General features: G+C 42.6%; 5 protein-coding genes across 15 annotated transcripts; 3 read left to right on the forward strand and 2 right to left on the reverse strand.

The window, feature by feature from the left end:
• Positions 1-954: 954 nt before the first annotated feature.
• Positions 955-4,314, forward strand: LOC113139777 (Fc receptor-like A). Its single transcript, XM_026323294.1, has 11 exons — positions 955-1,064; positions 1,149-1,208; positions 1,415-1,663; positions 1,984-2,226; positions 2,420-2,614; positions 2,936-2,989; positions 3,078-3,155; positions 3,375-3,422; positions 3,518-3,592; positions 3,885-3,976; positions 4,199-4,314. The coding sequence occupies exons 1-11, from the start codon at positions 1,034-1,036 to the stop codon at positions 4,217-4,219; spliced, it is 1,146 nt and encodes a 381-aa protein (XP_026179079.1). The 5' UTR covers positions 955-1,033; the 3' UTR covers positions 4,220-4,314.
• Positions 4,315-6,382: 2,068 nt separating this feature from the next.
• Positions 6,383-9,049, reverse strand: LOC113139657 (butyrophilin subfamily 3 member A2-like). Of its 3 annotated transcripts, none has more exons than XM_026323014.2 (6): positions 8,783-9,049; positions 8,316-8,448; positions 7,899-8,240; positions 7,534-7,818; positions 7,318-7,440; positions 6,383-7,029 (listed from the first exon to the last, which is right to left on the reverse strand). In XM_026323014.2, exons 2-6 carry the CDS (start codon positions 8,446-8,448, stop codon positions 6,599-6,601), a joined length of 1,314 nt encoding a protein of 437 aa, XP_026178799.1. In that variant the 5' UTR covers positions 8,783-9,049; the 3' UTR covers positions 6,383-6,598. The 3 variants fall into 3 exon arrangements, with proteins under 3 accessions (XP_026178799.1, XP_026178793.1, XP_026178784.1); XM_026323008.2 differs by having other exon boundaries at positions 8,873-9,045; XM_026322999.1 differs by having other exon boundaries at positions 8,316-9,048.
• Positions 9,050-11,436: 2,387 nt separating this feature from the next.
• LOC113125444 (low affinity immunoglobulin gamma Fc region receptor II-a-like) lies at positions 11,437-14,228 on the forward strand. The gene is made up of 5 exons (XM_026298907.1): positions 11,437-11,654; positions 11,822-12,076; positions 12,209-12,454; positions 13,255-13,626; positions 13,978-14,228. The coding sequence occupies exons 1-5, from the start codon at positions 11,558-11,560 to the stop codon at positions 14,154-14,156; spliced, it is 1,149 nt and encodes a 382-aa protein (XP_026154692.1). The 5' UTR covers positions 11,437-11,557; the 3' UTR covers positions 14,157-14,228.
• Positions 14,229-15,848: 1,620 nt separating this feature from the next.
• On the reverse strand, positions 15,849-20,604 carry LOC113125445 (butyrophilin subfamily 3 member A2-like). Of its 6 annotated transcripts, none has more exons than XM_033325691.1 (11): positions 20,442-20,604; positions 18,844-18,961; positions 18,427-18,768; positions 18,062-18,346; positions 17,848-17,961; positions 17,539-17,696; positions 17,325-17,363; positions 17,160-17,237; positions 16,809-16,946; positions 16,410-16,547; positions 15,849-16,138 (listed from the first exon to the last, which is right to left on the reverse strand). In XM_033325691.1, the coding sequence occupies exons 2-11, from the start codon at positions 18,959-18,961 to the stop codon at positions 16,115-16,117; spliced, it is 1,434 nt and encodes a 477-aa protein (XP_033181582.1). In that variant the 5' UTR covers positions 20,442-20,604; the 3' UTR covers positions 15,849-16,114. The 6 variants fall into 6 exon arrangements, with proteins under 6 accessions (XP_033181582.1, XP_033181580.1, XP_033181583.1 ...); XM_033325689.1 differs by having other exon boundaries at positions 18,844-18,976; XM_033325692.1 differs by lacking the exon at positions 20,442-20,604 and adding an exon at positions 19,375-20,241.
• LOC113140991 (low affinity immunoglobulin gamma Fc region receptor II-a-like) lies at positions 20,532-26,757 on the forward strand. Of its 4 annotated transcripts, XM_026325170.2 has the most exons (10): positions 20,532-20,653; positions 22,860-22,958; positions 23,076-23,138; positions 23,306-23,560; positions 23,693-24,518; positions 24,667-24,726; positions 24,957-25,007; positions 25,212-25,286; positions 25,602-25,673; positions 26,039-26,757. In XM_026325170.2, the coding sequence occupies exons 2-5, from the start codon at positions 22,928-22,930 to the stop codon at positions 23,947-23,949; spliced, it is 606 nt and encodes a 201-aa protein (XP_026180955.1). In that variant the 5' UTR covers positions 20,532-20,653; positions 22,860-22,927; the 3' UTR covers positions 23,950-24,518; positions 24,667-24,726; positions 24,957-25,007; positions 25,212-25,286; positions 25,602-25,673; positions 26,039-26,757. The 4 variants fall into 4 exon arrangements, with proteins under 4 accessions (XP_026180955.1, XP_026180939.1, XP_026180948.1 ...); XM_026325154.2 differs by having other exon boundaries at positions 22,860-23,138; XM_026325163.2 differs by lacking the exon at positions 25,602-25,673 and having other exon boundaries at positions 22,860-23,138.
• The last annotated feature ends 7 nt before the right edge of the window (positions 26,758-26,764 follow it).

Consider the following 26,764-nt stretch of genomic DNA (forward strand, 5'->3'; position numbering starts at 1 on the left):
GCGCTATGCACCTTTAAACATTGTTACCACCTGTAAGAATAAAAAGAAGAAGAAGCAGAGACAAAGTCTTTTAAATGTCTTTACTGGAGAAGAAAGGTGTGTTTGCTGGAACAGAGATAGAAAAAGACCAGTAGACTTGGCTGAATCATGAACTGCTGTTAAATGAAGGTAAACTTCATCATGAGCACCTGGTTGTTAATGTTGGTTGTACCTGGGAGGATTGAGGCCTGCTGGCTTTGTGGAAGCACAGCAAGCTAACATGAGGCCACACAGACAGACTGTTGACTGGTTCGTAGTGATTTTTGAGACAAAATGGATTCTGGTTGCTCACAAAGTTAAAGTCCAGATGTTTGAGGTGTTTGTGGCTGGAGAATCATGTTGCTAACACAGGTATTAGTCCCATGTTTCCATGGTTGGTGTTTGCTGCTTGGTGAGACTGAGGAGCATGTTGGGGTCAGGGTGCAGCTGTAGAGGGGGCTTGTTCTGGGACTCACTGTTGAACCTTCTTGGTGTCATGGGCCCAACTCAACAAAACCCCGTTATTGAGATGATTCCCACCTGTAGACCAGCCTGGACTCTCACCCAAAGACTGAAGCTGATGTTGGTATGTTGTTCTTCTGCTTGTATGAATGGGACAGCGAACCAGTGAGCTGTGCCCCCCTTCTCAAAGAGATTCTTTAAAGTCTGCATGAACTTTAAATCCCCCTCATGAGTTAATGTGCTAATTTTGTAGTGTTAGTATAATGGAACATGGGCAGCATGTCCATTCATGCACACATTTAATATCACTGTTGTCATTTCAAGAACAAAAAGTCATTAAGGGTAAAGACCAGGCCAGTATAAAGGAACCTGAACCAAGCAGAAACCCAGGGCTGAGCTCACTTTGAATGAGAGGCTGGAATTCAAACCGACATGTCTAAGACTCTGTGCCAGTTTTTCATGAACACCAGAAAAACCTACACAGGAAGAGGAAGTTGTCACCTTGAGTTTTAAGTCTAATTTCAGCCTGAGGCTCAGACAGTGTCAAGCCACCATGGAGGTCAGAGCGCTGTGCCTCAGACTGTGTGAGTAGAGTTACAGCTGGTTTGTCCTCAGATTTAGTTTTGTTTCTGTGTCTGATATGAAGATTTGCTCTTTGTTCTGTCCAGTGATGCTTCAGGTCATTTTACTGAGGGCACATGTTCAGAACAGCTACACTCAGAAGCAAAGTAAGTGACTGAATAAAAAAGTTTTTGCAGGATTCTGTCTCATACTATCAGGCTGAAGTTTTAAATCCGTCTTTCTCTTTATGAAGTAGGTTTCAAATTGATGTTCATGCAAAACAAACATTTTTACGCAGTTTTTTTTTATGAATCTGTAATTCATATATTTTAATTTCTAATTTTCTTATTTGCTGTTTTTTCTTCATGTGCAGCTTCTCTTCACGTCAAACCAAACAAACTGCAGTACTTTCAAAATGAACCCATCCGTTTTGAATGTGTTGGCTCTGGTGGTCTGACAAGTGTGAGGAGGATCTGGAATAATGAGGAATTTGATCCAGTTTGTTATAAGAGCACACAAACATCCTCCTGCGACATTGATAGGGCCTATCCCGAGGACTCTGGACAGTACTGGTGTGAGGGTAATGGAGAAAGGAGCAGTAGCATCAACATCACTGTCACTGGTATGTTTTTGTTTACTTTACTTTGAGATTTCAGTGTGTTTAGTATGATGTGGATTCACAGTGACTGGGCTGTAGATTCATGTTAACAGATTTTTGTTTTGCATCAATATTTTTATCATTCAAAGTGTAAGAAAATGTGTCAAACATATTTGACCCTAAATGCTTAATAATATTTTCTATGCAGATGGTACTCTGCTGTACACTGGTATTTGTTTGTGTTTGTTGTTGCATAGGTGAGCTGACAGTTCTGAATTATGTCTCATAACATGGGGTCTTGCATATGGAGAATCTGTCTAACAATATGACTTTTTTTTGTTTAGCTGGATCATTGATCCTGGAGAGTCCGGCTGTTCCCGTGGTGGAGGGAGACACTGTGACTCTGCACTGCAGGACCAAGCAAACGTCCAACAGCTTTGCTGTTTTCTACAAAGACAACATGCTCATAAACAGCCAATCTGCAGTAGAAATGACCATTAAAAATGTTTCTAAGTCTGATGAAGGCCTCTATTACTGCAGCATCCCAGAATTTGGACCATCACCAGAAAGCTGGCTGGCTGTCAGAGGTGAGACAAATGGTGTAACAATACTAGAAAATAAAAAAATACATGTTTCACTGATTGTATGGCCAGATCATGTTGTAAAACCTTCTACTGCCATCTGGGTTAATGTGAAACTTCAAAAGTGAAAGTTTTATATTTACAGCTCTTTCTGCTTTGTTCCATTATGTTCAAAAAATATATGCATATTGAAATATAGGAAAAAGTCTGATGGTCTCAACTGTAGCAGTTACTGTTACTACAAATACTGTCACATCTCCCCCACCTGGAGAGCCCCTCTCCGATGTCCCAGGCTCCTATAACATCCTCATCTGGCTGTGGATCGCTGTCATCATCTTAATGATGGTCCTGGTGCTGCTTGTGGTGGGATTTCTTTCCACTAAGAATCGCAGAGGTAAAAATTTGACATTTATCTCACAGAACCTTTGACACTTGTCCATGTTTTATTGTTGTGCAGTTTAAAACAGAAAAGTCAAATGTGCACTGACAAGAGATGTGGGATCATCCAGGGTTTGGGCTTTAAGCTCATTTCACATCTTTCCTTTATTGGTACATGGCTTCTGCTTTTACATGTTGGACAATGTTGTTCTCTCATCAGTACGGTACAAAGTCCATAAAATTATACAAATATATTGTGAATGTTTGTGTTATTTTATTAAATTTTAAACCCCTTTTCTTCTCCTGTCTCTGACATCTGTTTTTGTTTTTCCATCAGTTTCCTCTCGAACACAAACTGCTGCAGCTTCACACCCAGGAGATCATCAATTAGGTGACTCTAATTAAAACAAGCAGCTTTATAAAGACCTGTACAAGGATTTAAATGCACTTTCTGTTTGCATCTGACTCTAATGTTTCAGTCTGTGGACTGGGCGATCCAGAACAGCCAAGTGGTGTGACCTACGCAGTCGTCGTCACAAACCAGACGAAGACCAAAGGTTCATTTTTCTTTTTCTTTAACATGACGTGAAGCCCACAGCAGCTGTACTTTGTCTTAAGGTTCACCTTAATCATCAGTAGCTTTTCTAAGCACATGCACGTTTTATCACGTTTAAACAGGTTAACCACTGACACAATGGTAATAATGTGTTGATGTATGTTGCACAGCAGGACTCGGGTCTGGTTTATTTAGTGTTTTCTCGCTGTGGTCTGTGCAGGTTTAGAAGCTGAGGCAAACCAGAGCAGCAAACCACAGGCAGAGAAACGTAAGGCGACGTTTCAGTCTGTCGTATATGAATCTTTTTATTTAGCTTCTGCAGGTCTGTAATTCTCTTGTGTGCTGCTGGTTTCTCTCCTGTAGATGACAATGAGCACCCACATGAACCCGTGTATGCAGATGTGACCATCACTCAGGCTCCACAAGCTCTGCAACCTGGTCTGTGTAGATCCAAACTGAGTTTTGTATATTTTATAAATAGCATGATGCTTTTACTGTGTGTGTGTGTGTGTGTGTGTGTGTGTGTGTGTGTGTGTGTGTGTGTGTGTGTGTGTGTGTGTGTGTGTTTATTAAAGATATTTCAGTCTCACATATGGAGAGTGGAAAACAGGCAAATGACCCCCACTGTCTGAGAAATCTAATAATAGTCAACAAATCAACATCTTATTGAAATATCTTCATCAGTGGCCAAAACCTTTTTGATCTTGAATTCCTCTTGTTTCCGATGCAGAGTCTGGATTTTCCAGCTCCAGACTGAGTCCCACAGCAGCCCAAGACCCAGGTTTCCCAGAGCAGGGAATTCTGTCATCGTTCACTGGGAAGGTGAGACTGAGAGCAGCCTCTTCTTCATTCGAGTTTTTCTTCTTCAGTGAATGGGGCTGGCTCTGGTGCTGTGGTTTAAGTTCTGTTCTTGTATTTAGGCCCCCTTTCAGCACCAGCACCAGTCCCTTTCACTGCAGGTGGTCTGGTCTGGAAAGCTCAGTAAAAAGCTGAGTAAGTGACTGTTGAGTTCTGATGTGACTTTTGGTCTGTTCTGTCTTACAGGTCAGAGACTGGACCGAGTGACTGATGTGGTTCATGGCTTTTATTAGTATCTGAGTGGACACACTCTCCTTTAGACTGAACTGTGCATGTTTTATTTACTTCATGTAAACAACAGATTTTATAAAATATATGAAAATTATAAATTATTCTTCTTATTAATTGTTATTCTCATATTTTTGCTTTATTGAATCTGTCATTTGTTTTTTCTCTTGAATAAACCAAAAATACATGAAATGTGAGTTTACACTTTATAAAAACAAATCAGACAAATACACTTTATATATATATTTTTTTTTTTTATTGGGTTGGAAATGAATTTACAGGCAGCACTGGGTTTGTACATTTTTAATATCTGATTTTCTGGGTTTAACTCCTTTAACAGCTGGTTAATCACATCCACATGGTTTTCTACTTTCCTCTTTCTCTCTCTCATCCTGGTGTCCACTCCCTCAAGGCTCTGCAGGTGTTTCTCTGTGTTCAGCTGCAGGTTCTCCAGTTCCCCTTTTCTCTTCTCCTGCTCCCACTGAGTTTTCAGCAGGATCTGCCCTACTCTCAGGCATCCTTCGGTTTTCTCTGTCGTCGCCGCTCTCTCGCTCTCTGATATTTCCTTCTCCACTGCCTGAAGCTTCTTGTTGTTCTCCTCCCACTGGGTCTTGACCTCCTGCAGCATCAGGCGGATGTGGTCTCTCTGTTCCTGCTGCATCTGCTGAATCTCCTCCATCGTGGCTAAAAGGTTGTTGATGTGCTGCAGCTCCTCCTGCATCTCCTGGGGCTGTTCATCCAGGGCTGCCCTTTTAGCAGCCAAAGGCTCCTGGTTTCTTGATGAAATGCTTGATACTGACACAGACACAAGAGAATATGACAGTAAACACTTGAAAAATGACTTGACCAGGTGTTTTAGTGCTTGAAAAGCTGTTTCAGATCAGTTTATGGATTTTTTTTAAGACATTTTAAGACACTGTTGTTATATTCTGAAATAAATCAGGTTCTATTCCATGAGTTTTAAGAATTGTTGTCTTTTGATTATAAAGATCTAATATGCGACTTACTGATTTTGTGTAATTTACATTTCCACAGTGAACAGCAAACGATGCCCAACACCAGGCCAGAAACCAGACCACCAGCCCCACCGACGGCCAACAGAACAGTGAGAGAGTAAGTACCTGCATTTATAATACACACATGCAGTTTCAGCATTTGATGTTTTAGTAGAAATTACAGGAATTACACTAATAAAGTATTTTTTTAATTGATAAAGTAAAACATGGACCTTCCTGCTGAAACTGCTTCTCACTGTCTTCTGCCCCATTTGAACATCTAATTGCTGAGAAATGAGAAATAAAATGTGCAGACACAAGAGTCAATGTTTTAAATAAAACGTGTTGCGGGCTGAGATCAGGCTGGACTCTTGTGTGTGGTACCTCCATATGTGGTCAGCAGCACCAGTAGGAACAGACAGGAGGATGTTTTCTGACGCCTCATCCTGGACATCTGAAAACAAACAGCACATCATCATCATTCAATCAACAAATTAAAAACAGCAGCACTTCAAACACTTTAATCAGAGTCAGTATCCACATATTGTGTCAACTGAACCGTGTTAAAGTCCAAGTCCTGGTTGTCTGATATAATGAAATAAACACAGCAGACCTGCCTTTTGCTCAGTGTTACTTCACTTTGAGGTATTGGTCCAATAATAATAATCGCTCCTATGTTCAGGTTTACAGCGTGTACACTGTGTTAATATTCTACAGCCCCAGTCCAAGAGTCCAGTCTCTTAGTGAATCAGTGACGAGTATCATGAGAAACGTTTCTGAATCTTAAGAGTTCTTCCTCCTGTCAGATCAATAGCATTAAAATCAATAATAAAATCAATCTGAGAACTGTCTTCTCAGAGCTCGACGTACCTGATGTTTGTTGACGAGTCGGAGCAAAACTCTGCTGCACGTTGAAGCTGTCGGATTAGATGACCTTTGACAGGGTGTGTTCACTGCCGCTGTGCTCAGCACACACACATTTCTGACTCTTCACACACTGTCACTGCTCAGTACGTTCACTTTCTATAAGTGGGAGCTCATAAAGAGATGACTGGACATGAAATGGAGCTCAGTAATTTGTTGCTGCCGTCACATTGTCCGTCATGTGACTGATTCATGATCAGTGAGTGAAAGCTGCCTCTAACACTTCATTATGAAACTGAAACTTTATTAGAATAATATTTTACAGGAGGAGGAAACAGTCAACATAAAATATGATTAATCACATGATCACAGCCTGCATCAACAGCCTTTTTATTACAACAGACACATTTGACTGTCTTTTATTATTAATGTAGAAGAGAAACTGATGTTTATCAGAAAACAGGGAAAGGACTCAGTTTGTTGTTGTTTAGTCATTAAATCAACAAGGCTCCTCTGTCTCCTTCACGTCTTCACTTGTTTCCTCCTTGTTGTTCTTTGTTTCCTTCTTCCCGACTTTGATTCCCTGAATCACAGTCTGTGTTTTGGTCACTAGTGTCTCAGTCTCATAGACCAGTTGTTGATGTTTAGCTTTTCTCAGCTTCAGCTGATGTTTGGTCTCTAACATGATTCCTTTCAGTTCCAGGTATCTCTTCACTCTGTCACTGTCTGTTTCCTTCCCCACTGACTGAACCTTCTCCTCAATGTTCCCACATATTTTCTCCATCTCAGTCATCTCATGTTTGAGTTGATGGTTCAGGTTCTGCAGCTGGTTCTCCTGTTCCATCAGTGCATTGATCACCTGTTCCCTGTTCTCCTTGTTCTCAGCTAAAAGCTGCTCTGTCTTTGCAGACTGATGCTGCAGCTTTGTCTCTGTGAGAACAAAACACAGATTTAATCTTTAAAAGATTTAATGGAACAATCATAGTAGAGGTTGGAAACACAGAGACATAACACACGAGTGAATCTCATTAAAGTCATTTAAATGTAAAGACAACAAAATATTTCATCAAAAGATATTCCAGCCCACAACAATCTGCTGTTCATCCCTGCAGCTCCTCAGGGTCTGTTAAATATTTTTACTCACTAGTATTTTAAAGTACTTTAAAGTATTTTAATGTGATCAGCTTGTATTCCACCAACAGAGAGCTGTTCTAGTACCTCTGTTTTGGTTCTGTCTCCGTTTCCAAACAACAAAAGCTGCTGCACAAACCAAACCGAGCAAAGAGACCACGATGAGCCCGACAGAAGCAGAAGAACAAGATGCATCTGCAAAGAGTTCGGCTGAAATGATAAAACACAGAACACGATAACAGTTAAAGAAAACAACATCTCAGCACTTTGACCTCAGGAAAAACAGGATAGCAAAAAAATCACCTGAAAGCTGAATGTGTGTGAGTCTGGTCTGGTTGATGTGGGTCTTTTGGACTCTACAGGTGAAGCTGTTGCCGTGTCTCTTCTCCACTGTCAGTCTGCTGCTGACAGTATAGAGGTCATCAGGACCTCGGAGCGTCTCCATAGGTCCAGCAGAGAGGAGGTTTCCCTCAGAGTCCAGCCACAACAACTCCGGCTCTGGATACCAGCCTTTACTCTCACAGTCCAGCTCCACTGCTCCTCTGCTGTTTCTGCTGATCTTAGTTATGACGGGTGACGAGACAGAACCTGGGGATGGAAATGAGATGTCTCTATGGAAATGTAAAGACATGTAGGAACAACATGTCCACAAACTTATGTCCACTGACCAACCACAAGCTGGACAGTCGTCGTTTTACGCTGTGAAGGAAACAAACATCTGTATCTTCCATTATCAGAGTGTGTGACTGCAGACAGCTGCAGGGAAAGGTCTCCAGTCCTCAGTTTCTCAGGAGACACTGATGTTCTTCCTGTGTAAACTGGGTTCTGGTTCACCAGGAGGTTTTGGCCTTCGTGCCACACATGGACAAACCTGGGTTCCAGGTCCAGCCTCCCCCACTCCACAGTGCTGGAAACAGCATCTGCTGCAGGCTCCAGGTGACAGGGCAGGACAACATCCTCACCAACTAATGCTGTCACTGTCTGAGCTGGTCCAGGTCCCTGAGACTGACCTGGGCAGGGACAGAGATGTTCAGGTAAACACTTGACACCTCTTTGATTCTGCTGGTGGTTCTGGTGGAAATTACCTGGACGAGCCTCTGTGAGCAGGAGGAGGATCACAGTGAGCTGGACAGCCAGAACTCTGAAGGACCTGGGCTGAGCTTCAACAGAGAGTCCAGCATGTAGTGAACACATCCTACACATCTGGAGAAGAAACATCTGGAGAAAAAACATGAAGTAAAGGAAGAAGAAAGATCTTTTTCAGTGGAGTTACCTGACTGGACAAATGGACACGTCCAATACAAATGTATGGCAAATGGCAAATTCTGTCACTGACTGTACGTCTAGAAAATGTGGGAGAACATCTTGGAAACTAGTCACCTACATTATGATCCTTGTTCCTCCTTCAACAAACTTTAGTTGGCACAAAAAACCAGATGTAAGTTTAAAAGCAGCAGACATTGTATCCAAACGAGGCAAACACACACACACACACACAGAGACACGACAGTACAAAGTCTTCACTGGTGTAAACTGTGTCAGTGTGTTTTACCTCAACAACACACAGACATGAATCTTAAAACGAAGAGGCAGTGAAAGCTCCGATAAAACTGAAGTCAAATCTCCGTAAAAAGGCACAAACCTGTTGTTGAGTCGGTTCACGGCCGAGACCACGAAGCCAAAGCTGAGCCAGTGAACTTTGACCTGGGCCATAAAGTCTTTCCTCTGTCCAATGATTGACCTGGAGACGTGAAAACAGTCTCAGAGGGTTTTAGCTCAGCCTGTCAGAGTCCAAACTCCTCAGGTGTGGCTCTGACTGAGCACAGCTCCTCACACATCAAGACATTTATGTTGGTGAGTTCATTCATAGCTGGATCAAAGTCCTTCCATCAGACACACAGTGAAGCTGAAGTCATGGTTCAAAGCACAGTGACTTTATTTGGTTTTAATTCATCAGACAGACACAGAAACACACAGCTGAGGGATGTTTTAATCTAAGTTACTGTTGTCTGATACTGTTAATGAAGTTTCTGCCTCTGGGTCTTTGTGAGCCTGATGAAGTCCTTCTCTAGGTCTTTGTGAGCCTGATGAAGTCCTTCTCTAGGTCTTTGTGAGCCTGATGAAGTCCTTCTCTAGGTCTTTGTGAGCCTGATGAAGTCCTCTGCCTCGCAGCACTGCAGCAGTTGCTCTGCTCTGAAATAAAACATGTCAAATATACATGTGAAGAAATGAAATGGCTTCTCACAGATTTTGTCACAAATCCATCTCCATATACGAGACACAAGACAGACTCTCCAACAAAAATATGAAAATGTCCCCTGACAAAACAAAACAAGACATTTAGAGACTTTTATATCTCAGCCCTTTGGACATTAACAAGACACAGCAGCAGTTAGAAAAAGATGTATCATAGTTGAAATATTAGTAAACAAAGTTTTACCATAGTAGTAAAAATATACTCCTTCATCTGAAGAGATTCATCCCACAATAAAACACTAGAGAAAGAAGGAAAATGTGATTTGCTCAAATGTTTGATTGGTCCTTCAATAAATCTTCAGTAAATCCAAATGTCCAAATTATTTCATGTACCTTCCTGTGACTGAGGACAACATTTAGTAAACCCTAACCCAGCAGGAATGATAGGATTTAAAACGCCAACATACCTGTCGAACACCACAGGGCTTCACAGACGAGCAGCAGCAAAGTCCACAGATCAAATATTATTATGGCAAAGTTGAACAGATAAGGTCTGTGTCTGCTGCAGCTGATGTTTGTGTGCAGGCTTCTTAGACTCTCCTCTGCAGGTTCTCAGCATTTCTGACTCATATTCACTGGGTCATAGCTCATTGGCCCCATAGCTGCACTGCTGGTGTATAGTCATGTGAAATCTTTGTGTACTGAAGAACTACAACTTCTCATCTGCTTTATTTTTCAAGGGAAATAGGACTGTGTTCAATGTGGGCAGTTACAGGTTGTCACTCATTTTGATAGAGGAAGGAAAAGCTTGAGATGTGCATGATTTACTGCAGGGGGCAGAGCAGGACTGAGACAGGAACAAAGACCTGACTTCTATAGAGGCCAAATCATCCCAGTCAAAGCAACAGAGACCTGCTGAATTTTATTAGAAAGTACTGGTGAAGCCTGAATACACTGGAGCCTACATTTCCCACAATGCAACTCACATTCACCTTTTGTCCTTCCTGTCATGAAAATGCCACATCCTAAGGCACTGGTTCTCAAACTTTTCCTGCCATTCCCCACTTAAGGCCGAGCATAAAGTTTCAAGCCCCACTTCACCCCAAAAAATGACAATGAAATTTATTTCAAACTTAAAATGTTCAAATTTATTGAAAATAACTTCTAGAGACCCAGGTAGGCTTCATCGTATTTTCTTTTTGGCTGGCTTTTTGCTTGATTTACATACTGTCTGTTGTGTTTTTGTCTGCTGGCGTGGAGTCGCCTGCTCTTTTAGGGGTCCGTGTAACAAATTATCCATTGTTATACCCACTAATCATTGCGTCGCTGCGTGAAGGTTTGCTTATTGTTCCGCTACAATTAAGTCCTGAGGTTAAACATTTATTTCCCACGTCATGGTTCCTCTTGTTTTCCTCTATTTTTTTGTTTTTTCTTTGTCACGTTTCTTTGTATGTGGTTGTTTTATTTTGCGTGTCTGGTGTTTGTCAGTAAAGAAAATTATGAATTAGGACATACACAAAATTAGACTCATTTACTCCCGTTCGCTGCGCCCCACCTGTCAAGGCCACAGTTTGAGAATCACTGTCTTAAGGCAGGCTTTTTAAAAATGCTAAACTCAAACTGAAATAACTGTCAGGCAGCACAGCATAAAAACACCTTTTGCAAAGATATTAATTTATTAGGGAAATTTTGAAAGTTGAGATTTTACAAATCTCATCTACAGCCACAAAAACATACGCAACTGTTTTAATAGGCTGTGTGTGTGTGTGTGTGTGTGTGTGTGTGTGTGTGTGTGTGTGTGTGTGTGTGTGTGTGTGTGTCTGTGTGTGTGTGTGTCTGTGTGTGTGTGTGTCTGTGTCTGTGTGTAGACGCACTCACAGTTAAATAACTCAGTGAAGGTTTTTTTATCCTCCACCCCACGACTGTAAACTGCCGTGACCTCGAAACAGGAAGAGGAGACTCCACCTTCACCTGCTTCACATTTTGAACTCAGTCAGTGTGTCAGCATCAAGACATCATGGAGGTCACAGCGCTCTGCACCACACTCTGTGAGTAATTTACAGGTTACACATCATGTCATTTACTACACGGTCACACTGCCAAGTGTCGGCTGCAGTTTGTGAGTGTGCAGATGAAAACATCCAGCTCCTCTTCTGTCTGTCCAGTGCTGAACATGCTGCTGCTGCTCCCTGCTCAGTGTCAGAGCAGTCCCTCCGCTCAGGGAGCTGGTAAGTTGACGTCTGTTAACTGACTTCACATCAGGCGTCGTCTCACTTCACATCTGAGACACATTGTGTTTTCTGGCTTCACTTCCCATTTGCAGCTCAAAGCAAAGCAGGTTTCTGACCAGGCTCCATGTGACACTATGTCTTGATTGATTTTCTGTCCGTCACAGATGCAGCGTATCCTCGTATTGAGCCCGACAGGCTGCAGTTCTTTGAATATGAATCCGTCTCGTTAAACTGTTCTGGGTTTCCCGGCCCGGCTGGATGGAGAGTGATGAGAAAACAAACCAACTCAGGTTCTTCTCAGTGGGAGAACTCGACTCGGTGGTTGCTCCTTAAACCTGCCTTTGTGTCCCACAGCGGAGAGTACTGGTGTGAGAGTGGAGAGGGAGAGAGGAGCAGATCTGTCAACATCTCTGTCACTGGTGACTTTAACAACCACTGACTCAAGCTCATCTGTGCTAATAGATCAGATATTACTGTATGAAGGCTAACCTGGTTTCTATCAGAGGTGACAGCAGGATAGTTTGAGAAACTCTGTTTGTCTGGTGTTGCAGCTGCTGATGTGATCCTGGAGAGTCCTGCTCTCCCTGTGATGGGGGGACAGACTGTCACTCTGCGCTGCAGAAAATGGGGACACTCCAACCTCCCAGCTGATTTCTATAAAGACGGACACCTGACTGGGACTGGATATGATGGAGAGATGATCATTGAGTCTGTTTCCAAGTCTGATGAAGGATTTTATAAGTGCAGCATCTCTGGAGCTGCAGGAGCATCAGCAGAGAGCTGGCTGGCTGTCACAGGTCAGACCTGATGTTTGAGTAGTAAAAACTGCTGCACAGATGTTTTAGCTGTTTTTTCAGCTGGTTGTGAAAAACGTGTCAGGTGTTAAAACAAAGATCTTAAAGTCTAAAGGTCAGATTGTCAGATTTCACCCATGAAAGGAGCAATTTTGGCTGATGGTGCTGCAGGAAACCATTAAAACCATTAAAACCATAACACACATCATGGCGATCAGGCCTGGGGTTTCTAAGACATGTCCACCACTGTCCTGCTTGTTTTAAAACCATCCCTGCCCTTCCAGCTTCTGATTGGCTGAACACACCTGATCCAGGTAATAAGCAGCTGGGCAGGAATATCTGGAAACAAGGGGCCCTCAAGGGCCAGAGTTAGCTGCCCCTGGTCTAGAACATGTCCCACATATCATAAGTCTGAATGTGTTTCTGTGCAGCTGTTGCCCGGATCGTTCCCTCCAGCCTGCAGCTGTTTGACTACGGCTCCGTCTCCTTTACCTGCGAGGGTCCAAACACCACATCTGGCTGGAGGGTGCTGAGGAGGATCGAGGGACGTGTCAGCACGTGCGTCAGTACCTGGGAGACGCCGACTCCGTCCGTGTGTGCCATCAGACCCGTCTATCCCACAGACAGTGGAGAATACTGGTGTGAGAGTGGAGAGGGAGAGAGGACCAGCACCGTGAACGTCACTGTCACTGGTACGTCCAGATTTCACACCAGTTAAAAAACCAGTGCATCAGTCCAGTCACATGATGGGACAGTTGGTTCACAGCATGTCCATCATATCTGACTTTCATCCTTATGATCAGCTGGTTTCGTGATCCTGGAGACCCCCAGCCTCCCTTTGCTGGAGGGAGAAGCTGTGACCCTGCGCTGCAGGACTAAGACGTCCTCCTCGACCCACGTTGCAGATTTCTACAAAGACGGTCTCCACGTCGGCACCGGCTCCTTTGGAGAGATGACCATCGCCAGTGTTTCTGAGTCGGACGAAGGTTCCTACAAGTGCAGCATTTCTGACTTTGGAGAATCCCCAGAGAGCTGGCTGGCTGTCTCATGTGAGCCAGGGTTCTGTGCTCAGCAGGAACTCACCCAGTCAGTTACTACATATGAAGCTACAGCTTTGTCTTTCACCCTTAACATGCAGTACTGTGCACAGGTTTCTCTGCCCAGATCAGGGCTCTGTGCGGGTCAGACCATCTCCTGCAGGACTCCTGGTTCTTCTTGTCCCTGACAATAGATCTTCATGAACTGTAGTGGGCCCTTTATGGACTCAGGGATCACAATGATCCTGGGATCAGTATGATAAGAACTAAAACCCCTTAAACGTCAGCACAGTACTGTGGATCTCCTGGGAAGCCTGATTTGATTTGACAGGTTATGGCTTCACGTGTCATGTTAATGACATGGGGTCATGTTGCTGCATTTTCCTGAGCTGATATAACAAACTGCTGGTCAAATCTTCAGATTTAGTTTCACTGATGGGTCTCATGTTATTTGGACTGAGGTGTGTGACTTCTCTGTTGTGTTTTCAGGGCGTCCTGGACGGCTTCCTGCCCCCTCAGGCCCGTCCTGCCACATTTATCTGATGCTCAGGGCTGTTTTCACCGTTCTGATGGTGGCTCTGCTGCTGCTGCTCGTGGGGATGCTTCACTGTGGGAAACTCAGAGTTTACACCCAGAGACTGAGCTGTTTGCTGCTGCAGGAGCAATAATAAGAAACTTTCTGCTTGAGCTTTATTTGCACCTGCAGCTCGAAGACGCAGACGTGGAAGGTTCATCAAAGACGAGAGACTGAAACCACATAGATGCAGCCCAGCATTCCATGGACGATGGATGGATGGATGTTGGATGGATGGATGGATGTTGGATGGATGGATGGATGTTGGATGATGGATGGATTTTGGATGATGGATGGATGGATGGATGTTGGATGGATGGATGGATGGATGTTGGATGATGGATGGATGTTGGACGATGGATGGATGAATGAATGGATGTTGGATGGATGGATGATGTTGGATGGATGGATGGATGTTGGATGATGGATGGATGGATGTTGGATGATGGATGGATGGATGGATGTTGGATGATGGATGGATGGATGGATGGATGTTGGACGATGGATGGATGGATGTTGGATGGATTTTGGATGATGGATGGATGGATGGATGTTGGATGGATGGATGGATGGATGTTGGATGATGGATGGATGTTGGATGATGGATGGATGGATGGATGTTGGATGATGGATGGATGGATGGATGTTGGATGATGGATGGATGGATGTTGGGTGTTGGACGATGGATGAATGGATGAATGAATGGATGTTGGATGGATGGATGGATGTTGGATGATGGATGGATGTTGGGTGTTGGATGATGGATGGATGGATGTTGGATGTTGGATGGATGGATGGATGTTGGATGATGGATGGATGGATGGATGGATGTTGGATGATGGATGGATGGATGGATGTTGGATGTTGGATGGATGGATGGATGTTGGATGATGGATGGATGGATGGATGGATGGATAGATTTGTGAATTAAAGTCATGTGAGCTGTGAGTTCATGTGAGTCTGATCTCAAATGTCATCAGTCTCTCAGGCCTGGATAAAGTCAGAGGAGTAGGGGAGCTGTAGTGTGAGAGTAAAGGCTGGTATCCAGAGCTGAGGAAAACCTCCTGCTAAAAGAGTTTTAAACTATCACTTTCTTATAAAAGACTGGATTATATCTGCTACTGTTTTCGTTTTGAACGCTGAATTTCTGTTTGGCTTCTGTGCAGTTTCACAATTTTTTTTGTTGTGTTTGTTCACAATGAGAAGGAAGAAGAAGAAAACAAACACGCGTGGCCGAAAGCAAGATGACTGAGGGTTTTGTTGACAAAAGGGCAAAACCTGAGGAGCAGAAAACCAAACTCTCCTCCCAGTTGCAGGAGGCAGCGGGAGAATCAGAGGAGAACTGGAAGGAGGTTGAGTCGGAGGATAAAAGAATAAAGGAGAAGGAAGGAGATGAGACTGCTGACAGGGAGACGTCATCACCAGGAACATCTGGAACATGGAGGAGAGAACAAAAGAACATCTGCAGCTAAAAACACAGCCAAACTAATGACGACGACGACATGTAATGTGATTAATACATTCACAGCAAAGAAGAACCAAGTACAGGAGAAGATGGAACAACTTAACACAGAGAAACAGCTTTAGGTTTCATTTAGTTAGAAGTTCAGTTTGGAACATGTTGTATTCTTCCCAAATGCATTTGTTCTTGATAAATAATAAGCTTCTAGAAATGTCAACGTCTGGTATTTCTTTGTCTGTCTGTAATTTTAGAAGGTTCTTATTAGCAATAAGGAAAATATGACAATAATTCATTTGGTATATTCAAAACACAGACATGAAATCATTTGTTTTAGGTTTGTCTTTTATTGATTTACAATCTGAAACAAGAGGAACTTGTGTCTCAGAGGTAGAACATGTAGAAGAAGAACAGACAATAACATGAGCATGTTTTGGTGTATTCATATAAATAGAAATGAGAGAATCAGTAGCAGGAGCAGACCATAAATAAAATATCAGTATTATTATCACTGATACAGATGAGATGTAGTCCCTGTGACCCAGGTCTTGGTCTCAGGTTGAAGGTCTGCTACACTCTGGTACACCCATGAATCATCTGTCCTGGGCTGGAACCTGCTGGAAACAATCAGATTATATTTTCTGGCAGAAAAAAAAAAATACACAATGATTGATCACACATCTGCACAAACAGAGTTCAGTTTATCAGGTGAGTGTCCACAGATTTAGTCAGTTCACATCTGGAGTCAGCTGGAAAATCTGATTCAGACACTTGGTCATTAAATGTCCAAGATCATTTCCGTCTCTGTTTTTCAAAAGCCAATGGCTTCACTTTCATTTTCAGCATCAAACACTCTGACTCTGGGACCAGCATCAATAACAGACTAACCTGGTTGTTCTGGGTCTGCAGGTCCCGTTTCAGCTGCTGGATCTGCTGGTCTCTGGACTCCTTCTCCTGTCTGAGCGTCTTAACTTCCTCCTCAGCCTCCATCTTCCTCTTCTCCTCATCCTGCAGCTTTTTCTCCCACTGGGCGACAGGACAGATGAAGACAGACTTCAGTTTATCAGGTGAGTGTCCACAGATTTAGTCAGTTCACATCTGGAGTCAGCTGGAAAATCTGATTCAGACACTTGGTCATTAAATGTCCAAGATCATTTCTGTCTCTGTTTTTCAAAAGCCAATGGCTTCACTTTCATTTTCAGCATCAAACACTCTGACTCTGTGTGAGGTTAATGCTGTTCCACAGTTGACTAAAGTGTCTGGGACCAGCATCAATAACAGACTAACCTGGGTGTTCTGGGTCTGCAGGTCTCGTTTCAGCTGCTGGATCTGCTGGTCTCTGAACCCCTTCTCCTGTCTGAGCGTCTTAACTTCCTCCTCAGCCTCCATCCTCCTCTTCTTCTCATCCTGCAGCTTTTTCTCCCACTGGGCGACAGGACAGATGAAGACAGACTTTAGTTTATCAGGTGAGTGTCCACAGATTTCCACTTTTCATCCTGATAATTATATTTTAGAGAGTCAATTCAGCCACTGCCACTGTTTTTCACATAATGATGGCTTTAATTTAACGTGTCATGGTCCTTCAAGGTACAAAGTCAGGAGACAAACAGTCGGCTGGAGACAGAAACTAAAATGAACCTCGGTCTTCTCTTGTTTCTGGGCCTCTCTCCTCGTCTCCTCTTCATCCTGCAGCTTCTGCCTGGAAATGATCGTCCACTTGAGACAGAGACGAAGGTTGTGAGTGTAACTGAATATAACTGTTCTGTCTGTGTTTGGTTAGTTGTTTTCTGCATCAGCACTTACTGGGAAGAAAGACTGGACCTGTCTTCTTTCTGCCTGAGACTGAAAAGAGAGAGACACGTCAGAGCTCAGGATTCACAGCTACATTAACGTCTGGGCTGGGAAAAAGAACATTTGAACTCTTATTACTTATTTCTACCTGCACATTCAGAACATGAATCTATATTGTAGGTTTGTTTTCTCTTCCTCTACTGAAACCAGTGTTTTGTTTTCTTACATCCTCAGTTTCCACTTTTCTCTCGCTCAGATCTTCTATTTGCACAGTTTGATGGTCGATGAGCTGATGTCTCACTCTGTCACCCTCAGTTTGATTCATTTTAGAGATGTTCTTCTTTCCGCCATGATCGGTTTTATCCGACCGTCTGCTCTGTGTCTCTGGGAAGTGGAAGCAACAGGATTAAAGTGTAAACCACACACCAACAGGTGAGACATGACCAGCTGGAAAATGGGCTTTTACACTTTTACTCAAGTTATTAGATCAACATTCAATATCACAGTTTCTATCACGAGATGTCACATGACTTACTGTTTTTTCTGCATTTCCAAATGAAATAAACAAGAATGAACAAGATGGAAACCACCAGACAAACAGCCAGAGCAGCTGTGGCAGAACGATCACTGGACTGGACTTTAAAATCATCTGAATAAATAAAACACGATAAAACACAGAGAAACAGAGCATTTATAGGAACCAGACCTTAGTTTGAGTTTAACACCTGAGTGAAAATGACCATCAGTACCTGAAAGCTGAATGTGTGTGAGTCTGGTCTGGTTGATGTGGGTCTGTTGGACTCTACAGGTGAAGCTGTTGCCGTGTCTCTTCTCCACAGTCAGTCTGCTGCTGACAGTATAGAGGTCATCAGGAGCTCGGAGCGTCTCTGTAGGTCCAGCAGAGAGGAGGTTTCCCTCAGAGTCCAGCCACAACACCTCCGGCTCTGGATACCAGCCTTTACTCTCACAGTCCAGCTCCACTGCTCCTCTGCTGTTTCTGCTGATCTTAGTTATGACGGGTGAGGAGACAGAACCTGGGGATGGAAATGAGATGTCTCTATGGAAATGTAAAGACATGTAGGAACAAAATGTCCACAAACTTATGTCCACTGACCAACAACAAGCTGGACAGTCGTCGTTTTACGCTGTGAAGGAAACAAACATCTGTATCTTCCATTATCAGAGTGTGTGACTGCAGACAGCTGCAGGGAAAGGTCTCCGGTCCTCAGTTTCTCAGGAGACACTGATGTTCTTTCTCTGTAAGCTGGGTTCTGGTTCACCAGGAGGTTTTGGCCTTCGTGCCACACATGGACAAACCTGGGTTCCAGGTCCAGCCTCCCCCACTCCACACTGCTGGAAACAGCATCTGCTGCAGGCTCCAGGTGACAGGGCAGGACAACATCCTCACCAACTAATGCTGTCACTATCTGAGCTGGTCCAGGTCCCTGAGACTGACCTGGGCAGGGACAGAGATGTTCAGGTAAACACTTGACACCTCTTTGACTCTGCTGGTGGTTCTGGTGGAAATTACCTGGACGAGCCTCTGTGAGCAGGAGGAGGATCACAGTGAGCTGGACAGTCAGAACTCTGAAGGACCAGGTCTGAGCTTCAACAGAGAGTCCAGCATGTAGTGAACACATCCTGTACATCTGGAGAAGAAACATCTGGAGAGGTAATTTTGAAAAACTATATGTAAACGGTTTCATCACATGCAGAATCAGGAACAAATATAATCCCACACTAACACAGATTATTGTTAGACCTGCAGACTGGACAGTGACTCAGTGAACTTTGATTCAACCAGAAAACACCTTCCTGCTTCTGCAGAGCCTAAAAACAGCCAAAGTCTGAGTCAGGAGCCAATCGGGTCTTGAAACCTGCTGTGGCCTGCTGTGTCACTTCTACACAGAAACATCAGAATCTGTGTAAAGTTAAACCTTTTCCTGTGGTAACTGGCAGCAGTTTGATGTTCCTGCATAAATGAGGCGACGAGGCAATTGTTACCGGCGCCAGACCTAGGGGAAATCCGTGCCGGCAGCAAGTGATACACAAGCCGTAAGGCCTGTGGATTAATGAAGAGGAACAGACATAAACGTCTTGCCAAAGCCAGTGCTCGTTTAATACTGAATTTCTTTCAATAATGTTTCATTAACATAATCACATCAACAGAAAAAGTACAGTTAAATTAAGCGAGATGAAAAACTGTATAAACATGTACCTCAATGTGCCAAAATAAGGAAAATACTTTAACTAATGTTGAATTTCCTTAAAACATAGATACAGGTACACATTCATGACATATCCCACATTTAACCAATTGTTCTGGATTTTGACATCGATATGGTTTCTCTAATGTGTTCGCTGGCGCCATTTGGTCATTACAATCATGCTTCTCTACAACACCCATAACGTAACAATGCAGTTCTTATAAGTACCCAAACTAAGCTAATCAGCACTTTTTAAAAAACATTCAAAACATATATTTCCCCGTTACAGAGCATTCACACTGCCTCTCGGTTAATACAATGCGATGATACTACAGCTAACCATACGGATGTCGGTAGGAAATATACAACTTCCTCCTGTTACTTACTAACTCCAAATACATCTAACACGTCTCAGAATGGCACGAAAATCATCACAAACACATTTTGCATCCATTGATGTTTAAACAACCCGGAGCATGAATATATAAAGTTTGACAGTACCTGTGGATTAATGAAGAGGAACAGACATAAACGTCTTGCCAAAGCCAGTGCTCGTTTAATACTGAAGCACTCAGCTGGGTCGCTAACCAATGTTCCTCCCAGTGAATCCACCCAGCAGTGGCGCCCTCTACTGTCTTAAAAATGCCACTACACCAGAGTAGGTACTAAATACACAGCTACTAGTTCACAATTAACAAAAAAAATAGAGGGGTGTCTTGTTTCTATCCAACTAAACATACAGCAAATCCAACCTGCTACACAAACACACACACACACAGAGACACGACAGTACAAAGTCTTCACTGGTGTGAACTGTGTCAGTGTGTTTTACCTCAACAACACACAGACATGAATCTTAAAACGAAGAGGCAGTGAAAGCTCCGATAAAACTGAAGTCAAATCTCCGTAAAAAGGCACAAACCTGTTGTTGAGTCGGTTCACGGCCGAGACCACGAAGCCAAAGCTGAGCCAGTGAACTTTGACCTGGGCCATAAAGTCTTTCCTCTGTCCAATGATTGACCTGGAGACGTGAAAACAGTCACAGAGGGTTTTAGCTCAGCCTGTCAGAGTCCTAAGTCCTCAGGTGTGGCTCTGACTGAGCACAGCTCCTCACACATCAAATCATTTATGTTGGTGAGTTCATTCATAGCTGGATCAAAGTCCTTCCATCAGACACACAGTGAAGCTGAAGTCATGGTTCAAAGCACAGTGACTTTATTTGGTTTTAATTCATCAGACAGACACAGAAACACACAGCTGAGGGATGTTTTAATCTAAGTTACTGTTGTCTGATACTGTTAATGAAGTTTCTGCCTCTGGGTCTTTGTGAGCCTGGCCTGATGAAGTCCTTCTCTAGGTCTTTGTGAGCCTGGTGAAGTCCTTCTCTAGGTCTTTGTGAGCCTGATGAAGTCCTCTGCCTCGCAGCACTGCAGCAGTTGCTCTGCTCTGAAATAAAACATGTCAAATATACATGTGAAGAAATGAAATGGCTTCTCACAGATTTTGTAACAAATCCATCTCCATATACGAGACACAAGACAGACTCTCCAACAAAAATATGAAAATGTCCCCTGACAAAACAAAACAAGACATTTAGAGACTTTTATATCTCAGCCCTTTGGACATTAACAAGACACAGCAGCAGTTAGAAAAAGATGTATCATAGTTGAAATAGTAGTAAATAAAGTTTTACCATAGTAGTAAAAATATACTCCTTCATCTGAAGAGATTCATCCCACAATAAAACACTAGAGAAAGAAGGAAAATGTGATTTGCTCAAATGTTTGATTGGTCCTTCAATAAATCTTCAGTAAATCCAAATGTCCAAATTATTTCATGTACCTTCCTGTGACTGAGGACAACATTTAGTAAACCCTAACCCAGCAGGAATGATAGGATTTAAAACGCCAACATACCTGTCGAACACCACAGGGCTTCACAGACGAACAGCAGCAAAGTCCACAGATCAAATATTATTATGGCAAAGTTGAACAGATAAGGTCTGTGTCTGCTGCAGCTGATGTTTGTGTGCAGGCTTCTTAGACTCTCCTCTGCAGGTTCTCAGCATTTCTGACCCATATTCACTGGGTCATAGCTCATTGGCCCCATAGCTGCACTGCTGGTGTATAGTCATGTGAAATCTTTGTGTACTGAAGAACTACAACTTCTCATCTGCTTTATTTTTCAAGGGAAATAGGACTGTGTTCAATGTGGGCAGTTACAGGTTGTCACTCATTTTGATAGAGGAAGGAAAAGCTTGAGATGTGCATGATTTACTGCAGGGGGCAGAGCAGGACTGAGACAGGAACAAAGACCTGACTTCTATAGAGGCCAAATCATCCCAGTCAAAGCAACAGAGACCTGCTGAATTTTATTAGAAAGTACTGGTGAAGCCTGAATACACTGGAGCCTACATTTCCCACAATGCAACTCACATTCACCTTTTGTCCTTCCTGTCATGAAAATGCCACATCCTAAGGCACTGGTTCTCAAACTTTTCCTGCCATTCCCCACTTAAGGCCGAGCATAAAGTTTCAAGCCCCACTTCACCCCAAAAAATGACAATGAAATTTATTTCAAACTTAAAATTTTCAAATTTATTGAAAATAACTTCTAGAGACCCAGGTAGGCTTCATCGTATTTTCTTTTTGGCTGGCTTTTTGCTTGATTTACATACTGTCTGTTGTGTTTTTGTCTGCTGGCGTGGAGTCGCCTGCTCTTTTAGGGGTCCGTGTAACAAATTATCCATTGTTATACCCACTAATCATTGCGTCGCTGCGTGAAGGTTTGCTTATTGTTCCGCTACAATTAAGTCCTGAGGTTAAACATTTATTTCCCACATCATGGTTCCTCTTGTTTCCCTCTATTTGTGTGTTTCAATGACACGTTTCTTTGTATGTGGTTGTTTTATTTTGCGTGTCTGGTGTTTGTCAGTAAAGAAAATTATGAATTAGGACATACACAAAATTAGACTCATTTACTCCCGTTCGCTGTGCCCCACCTGTCACAGCCACAGTTTGAGAATCACTGTCTTAAGGCAGGCTTTTTAAAAATGCTAAACTCAAACTGAAATAACTGTGAGGCAGCACAGCATAAAAACACCTTTTGCAAAGATATTAATTTATTAGGGAAATTTTGAAAGGTGAGATTTTACAAATCTCATCTACAGCCACAAAAACATACACAACTGTTTTAATAGGCTGTGTGTGTGTGTGTGTGTGTGTCTGTGTCTGTGTGTCGATGTTGATGTTGATGTTGACTCACTCACAGTTAAATAACTCAGTGAAGGTTTTTTTTATCCTCCACCCCACGACTGTAAACTCCCGTGACCTCGAAACAGGAAGAGGAGACTCCACCTTCACCTGCTTCACATTTTGAACTCAGTCAGTGTGTCAGCATCAAGACATCATGGAGGTCACAGCGCTCTGCACCACACTCTGTGAGTAATTTACAGGTTACACATCATGTCATTTACTACACGGTCACACTGCCAAGTGTCGGCTGCAGTTTGTGAGTGTGCAGATGAAAACATCCAGCTCCTCTTCTGTCTGTCCAGTGCTGAACATGCTGCTGCTGCTCCCTGCTCAGTGTCAGAGCAGTCCCTCCGCTCAGGGAGCTGGTAAGTTGACGTCTGTTAACTGACTTCACATCAGGCGTCGTCTCACTTCACATCTGAGACACGTTGTGTTTTCTGGCTTCACTTCCCATTTGCAGCTCAAAGCAAAGCAGGTTTCTGACCAGGCTCCATGTGACACTATGTCTTGATTGATTTTCTGTCCGTCACAGATGCAGCGTATCCTCGTATTGAGCCCGACAGGCTGCAGTTCTTTGAATATGAATCCGTCTCGTTAAACTGTTCTGGGTTTCCCGGCCCGGCTGGATGGAGAGTGATGAGAAAACAAACCAACTCAGGTTCTTCTCAGTGGGAGAACTCGACTCGGTGGTTGCTCCTTAAACCTGCCTTTGTGTCCCACAGCGGAGAGTACTGGTGTGAGAGTGGAGAGGGAGAGAGGAGCAGATCTGTCAACATCTCTGTCACTGGTGACTTTAACAACCACTGACTCAAGCTCATCTGTGCTAATAGATCAGATATTACTGTATGAAGGCTAACCTGGTTTCTATCAGAGGTGACAGCAGGATAGTTTGAGAAACTCTGTTTGTCTGGTGTTGCAGCTGCTGATGTGATCCTGGAGAGTCCTGCTCTCCCTGTGATGGGGGGACAGACTGTCACTCTGCGCTGCAGAAAATGGGGACACTCCAACCTCCCAGCTGATTTCTATAAAGACGGACACCTGACTGGGACTGGATATGATGGAGAGATGATCATTGAGTCTGTTTCCAAGTCTGATGAAGGATTTTATAAGTGCAGCATCTCTGGAGCTGCAGGAGCATCAGCAGAGAGCTGGCTGGCTGTCACAGGTCAGACCTGATGTTTGAGTAGTAAAAACTGACCTTTTGCACTGACACTCATTTCCTTTTATATGGAGCTGAACACTTTGTGTAACAAAACCACAGACTGTGTTGCCGACAGCTTGTAGGGTCTGACGGTAAGAAAAATCTGTACCGAAGGAACAACACACACACACTGGCGACCATGTTGTCCATCGGTGTGTGTGTGTTAAATGTTCCTCGATACATCACCATCACATTAACTGTGGTTTTTACCCCAAACTCCATGGCAGTCTGAGTTTTTATGTGTTGATCTAAACCAACCTGACTTTGGCTCTGGAGTGTTTATTTTTTTATCATTTCAGACAAACTAGAACAATATGCACGGACTCATAGACTGATATTCTCTTTCATATTGTCAAACCACCTTTTCTGAGGGTATTAACAGCATCTAATACTTCCATACATGCAACGCCATCTCAAGAGACCTCTCCTCAGTCCCTCCACCCCGTCTCAGGTCAGCTCTTTTCCACCCTGTTACCAGTTCTCTTCACCGTTTTGGTTGTGGTCCTGTTGGTGGTGGTGGCGGGAATACTTTGGAAACACAGAGGTACAAAAACGTATTTGTGAGAAACATAAAATATGCATGTAATAGTTGTTTTGTCTCTCTAGACATGTTCTGTAAAAGAGAAAACAATACTTTCCTTCCAAGTCAGTTCACAATGATGTTGACCTCATTTTTCCATTTTTCACATTAGTGTTCCACCGTCTAATTGAACATTTTTCCTCTGAGACCACCAGACCAGAACCAGAGCCAGGTAAGGATCAAGAAATTTGTTTAATATAGCAGGTTACTGCTAATGCTATGTACTAGAAATTATTCTCAGTGTCAGTACTAATCACTTAAGTATCAACATACTGGTTCATGGACTTAAATTCTTTCCATTAGTGTGTCAGGAGTAAAGATTAAATTATCTGTATCTTTCTGTCTTGCTACAACAAAATGCTACATTCTATTTAAAAAATAAGTTTATTACTGTTGTTTCAGTCTATGAACATGTTGGTGCGGCTGATCCAGACATGTCTGCATGTACCAGAGGTAAGTCTTCCCTTATTTTTTAGCTTTAGACTTCCTGAGCAGAAATATAAAAACAGCTGTCATCAGCAAAGAAGTGAATTACAACAATGTGGATATTACATTGACTAATGTTCCTTTGTCTATCAACCTAAATGTGAATCCAAGTGCTCACACATAGAGTTTTGTTTTTCATTTATGGGATGACAGAATTTGTTTATGTTTCAGTTTGTCAGGAGAGAAATGTTAGGGGTGCAAGCAATGTGACATATGCTGTTGTCACAGTGGCGACGAAGAAGAGAGGTAATTTATTAACATTTCCTTTGTGCTTATTAGCTCATTAGCTTCGGTTTATTGATCATATTTTTTATTTTTCCTGTTCCTCATACAAAGAAAATCATAAAAGCAAATATGAGAATGAGAGAAAGTTGTGCATCATCTGCAAAACACAAAAACGCTGCAGCGACAGTTTTTGTTTTTCATGGTCTGTTCTGTTTTATTTCAAAACAGACCATGAAGAAAAAAATTTATAAAAAATGTGAAATTAAATTTTTTGTGGTTTCAAATTATTTTGAAAGTCATAATTATACAATGATCAGTGTTTCACTTTTATCTCAGTTTATCAAGCAGCAAATGAGCCTGATCCAAACAAAGCAACATATGCAGCCGTCGTACACAGGACGGAGAGAGGTTCTTTACTAATATCTACAATTCTTAATGTTTACTAATAACAATGTACAGCATAGCAAGTCTGTGTCACAACAAATGGAAACAGTTCATTGTTGTTAACTTTATAAGTCCAGCAAATTCAGTCATTTTTAATTAGAATCACTGATTTCATTGTTTGTTTAAATTAGATTCATAGATTTTTCAAGTTTGTTTTAAAGATTAAAGCTGGGTTTAGTAAAGTTATTAAAGATGCTTTGTAGTGTCCTAGATGGTGTTTTAAATTAATTTTAGTCTCTTTGTGTGTCAGTATCTTTTTATTGCATAGAAATTAATTTATTATTTAAGGTTTTACCACCTTGACAGCTTTAGTTCTCTGTATCCCACAGATCACTGACAGACTGAAGGTTGGACGACTGATGCTGCTAAACCATTGTGCCATAGTGTGTAGAGAACCTGTTCTTTAAGCTTCAGTTCCCCATGCACAGTATTTAGTTTGTAGTGCGTATTGCTGCTGCTTGTAAAGGGTCTGCAGGTGTTGTTGAATCAGTGTCTTAGTAAAGACAAGTCATACATGGACTGATGACTTATTGACTCATTTGACTTATACACTGACTTATGCTTCAACAGTCTGTGACAACAGTAAGAAAAATAATATAAACATCTTTGTTTGTAGCTTTTTAGCAGATTTTCTTCCAGCATTCATGTTACAAGGAAATATGAGGAATTAATACATTTAAAAAATAGACTAAGACCGAGCAAATGAAATGTGCTGTGGATGTCGGATGGTGCTCGTACTGTTTGATGCAACAACTTGGTTTTTAATCTAAAAAAGTATTGTGCTTTTTCTATTTCACGCCTGGCAGCATTTTAAATAGACTTGGACCTCTTTAAGATCATTAGCCTCCACCTGCAGAGCATCAGTGTGGTTAGGTGGTGGTTTATTATAAGGTCTCAGTTAAACCACAGTCCTCTCTGCTCAGCCTGCTCACACGTCTGCTGCTGCCTTCACATAGACTCTGTGGTCGACTGCTCACTGAACCAGACACACTTCTATAAATGGACATGCATGAGAAGAACCAGCAGCGAACAGAGGTAGTGTGTACACAGGTCAC

The sequence above is a fragment of the Mastacembelus armatus genome, chromosome 18 (genome assembly GCF_900324485.2).
Source record: "Mastacembelus armatus chromosome 18, fMasArm1.2, whole genome shotgun sequence".
Taxonomy (NCBI): domain Eukaryota; kingdom Metazoa; phylum Chordata; class Actinopteri; order Synbranchiformes; family Mastacembelidae; genus Mastacembelus; species Mastacembelus armatus.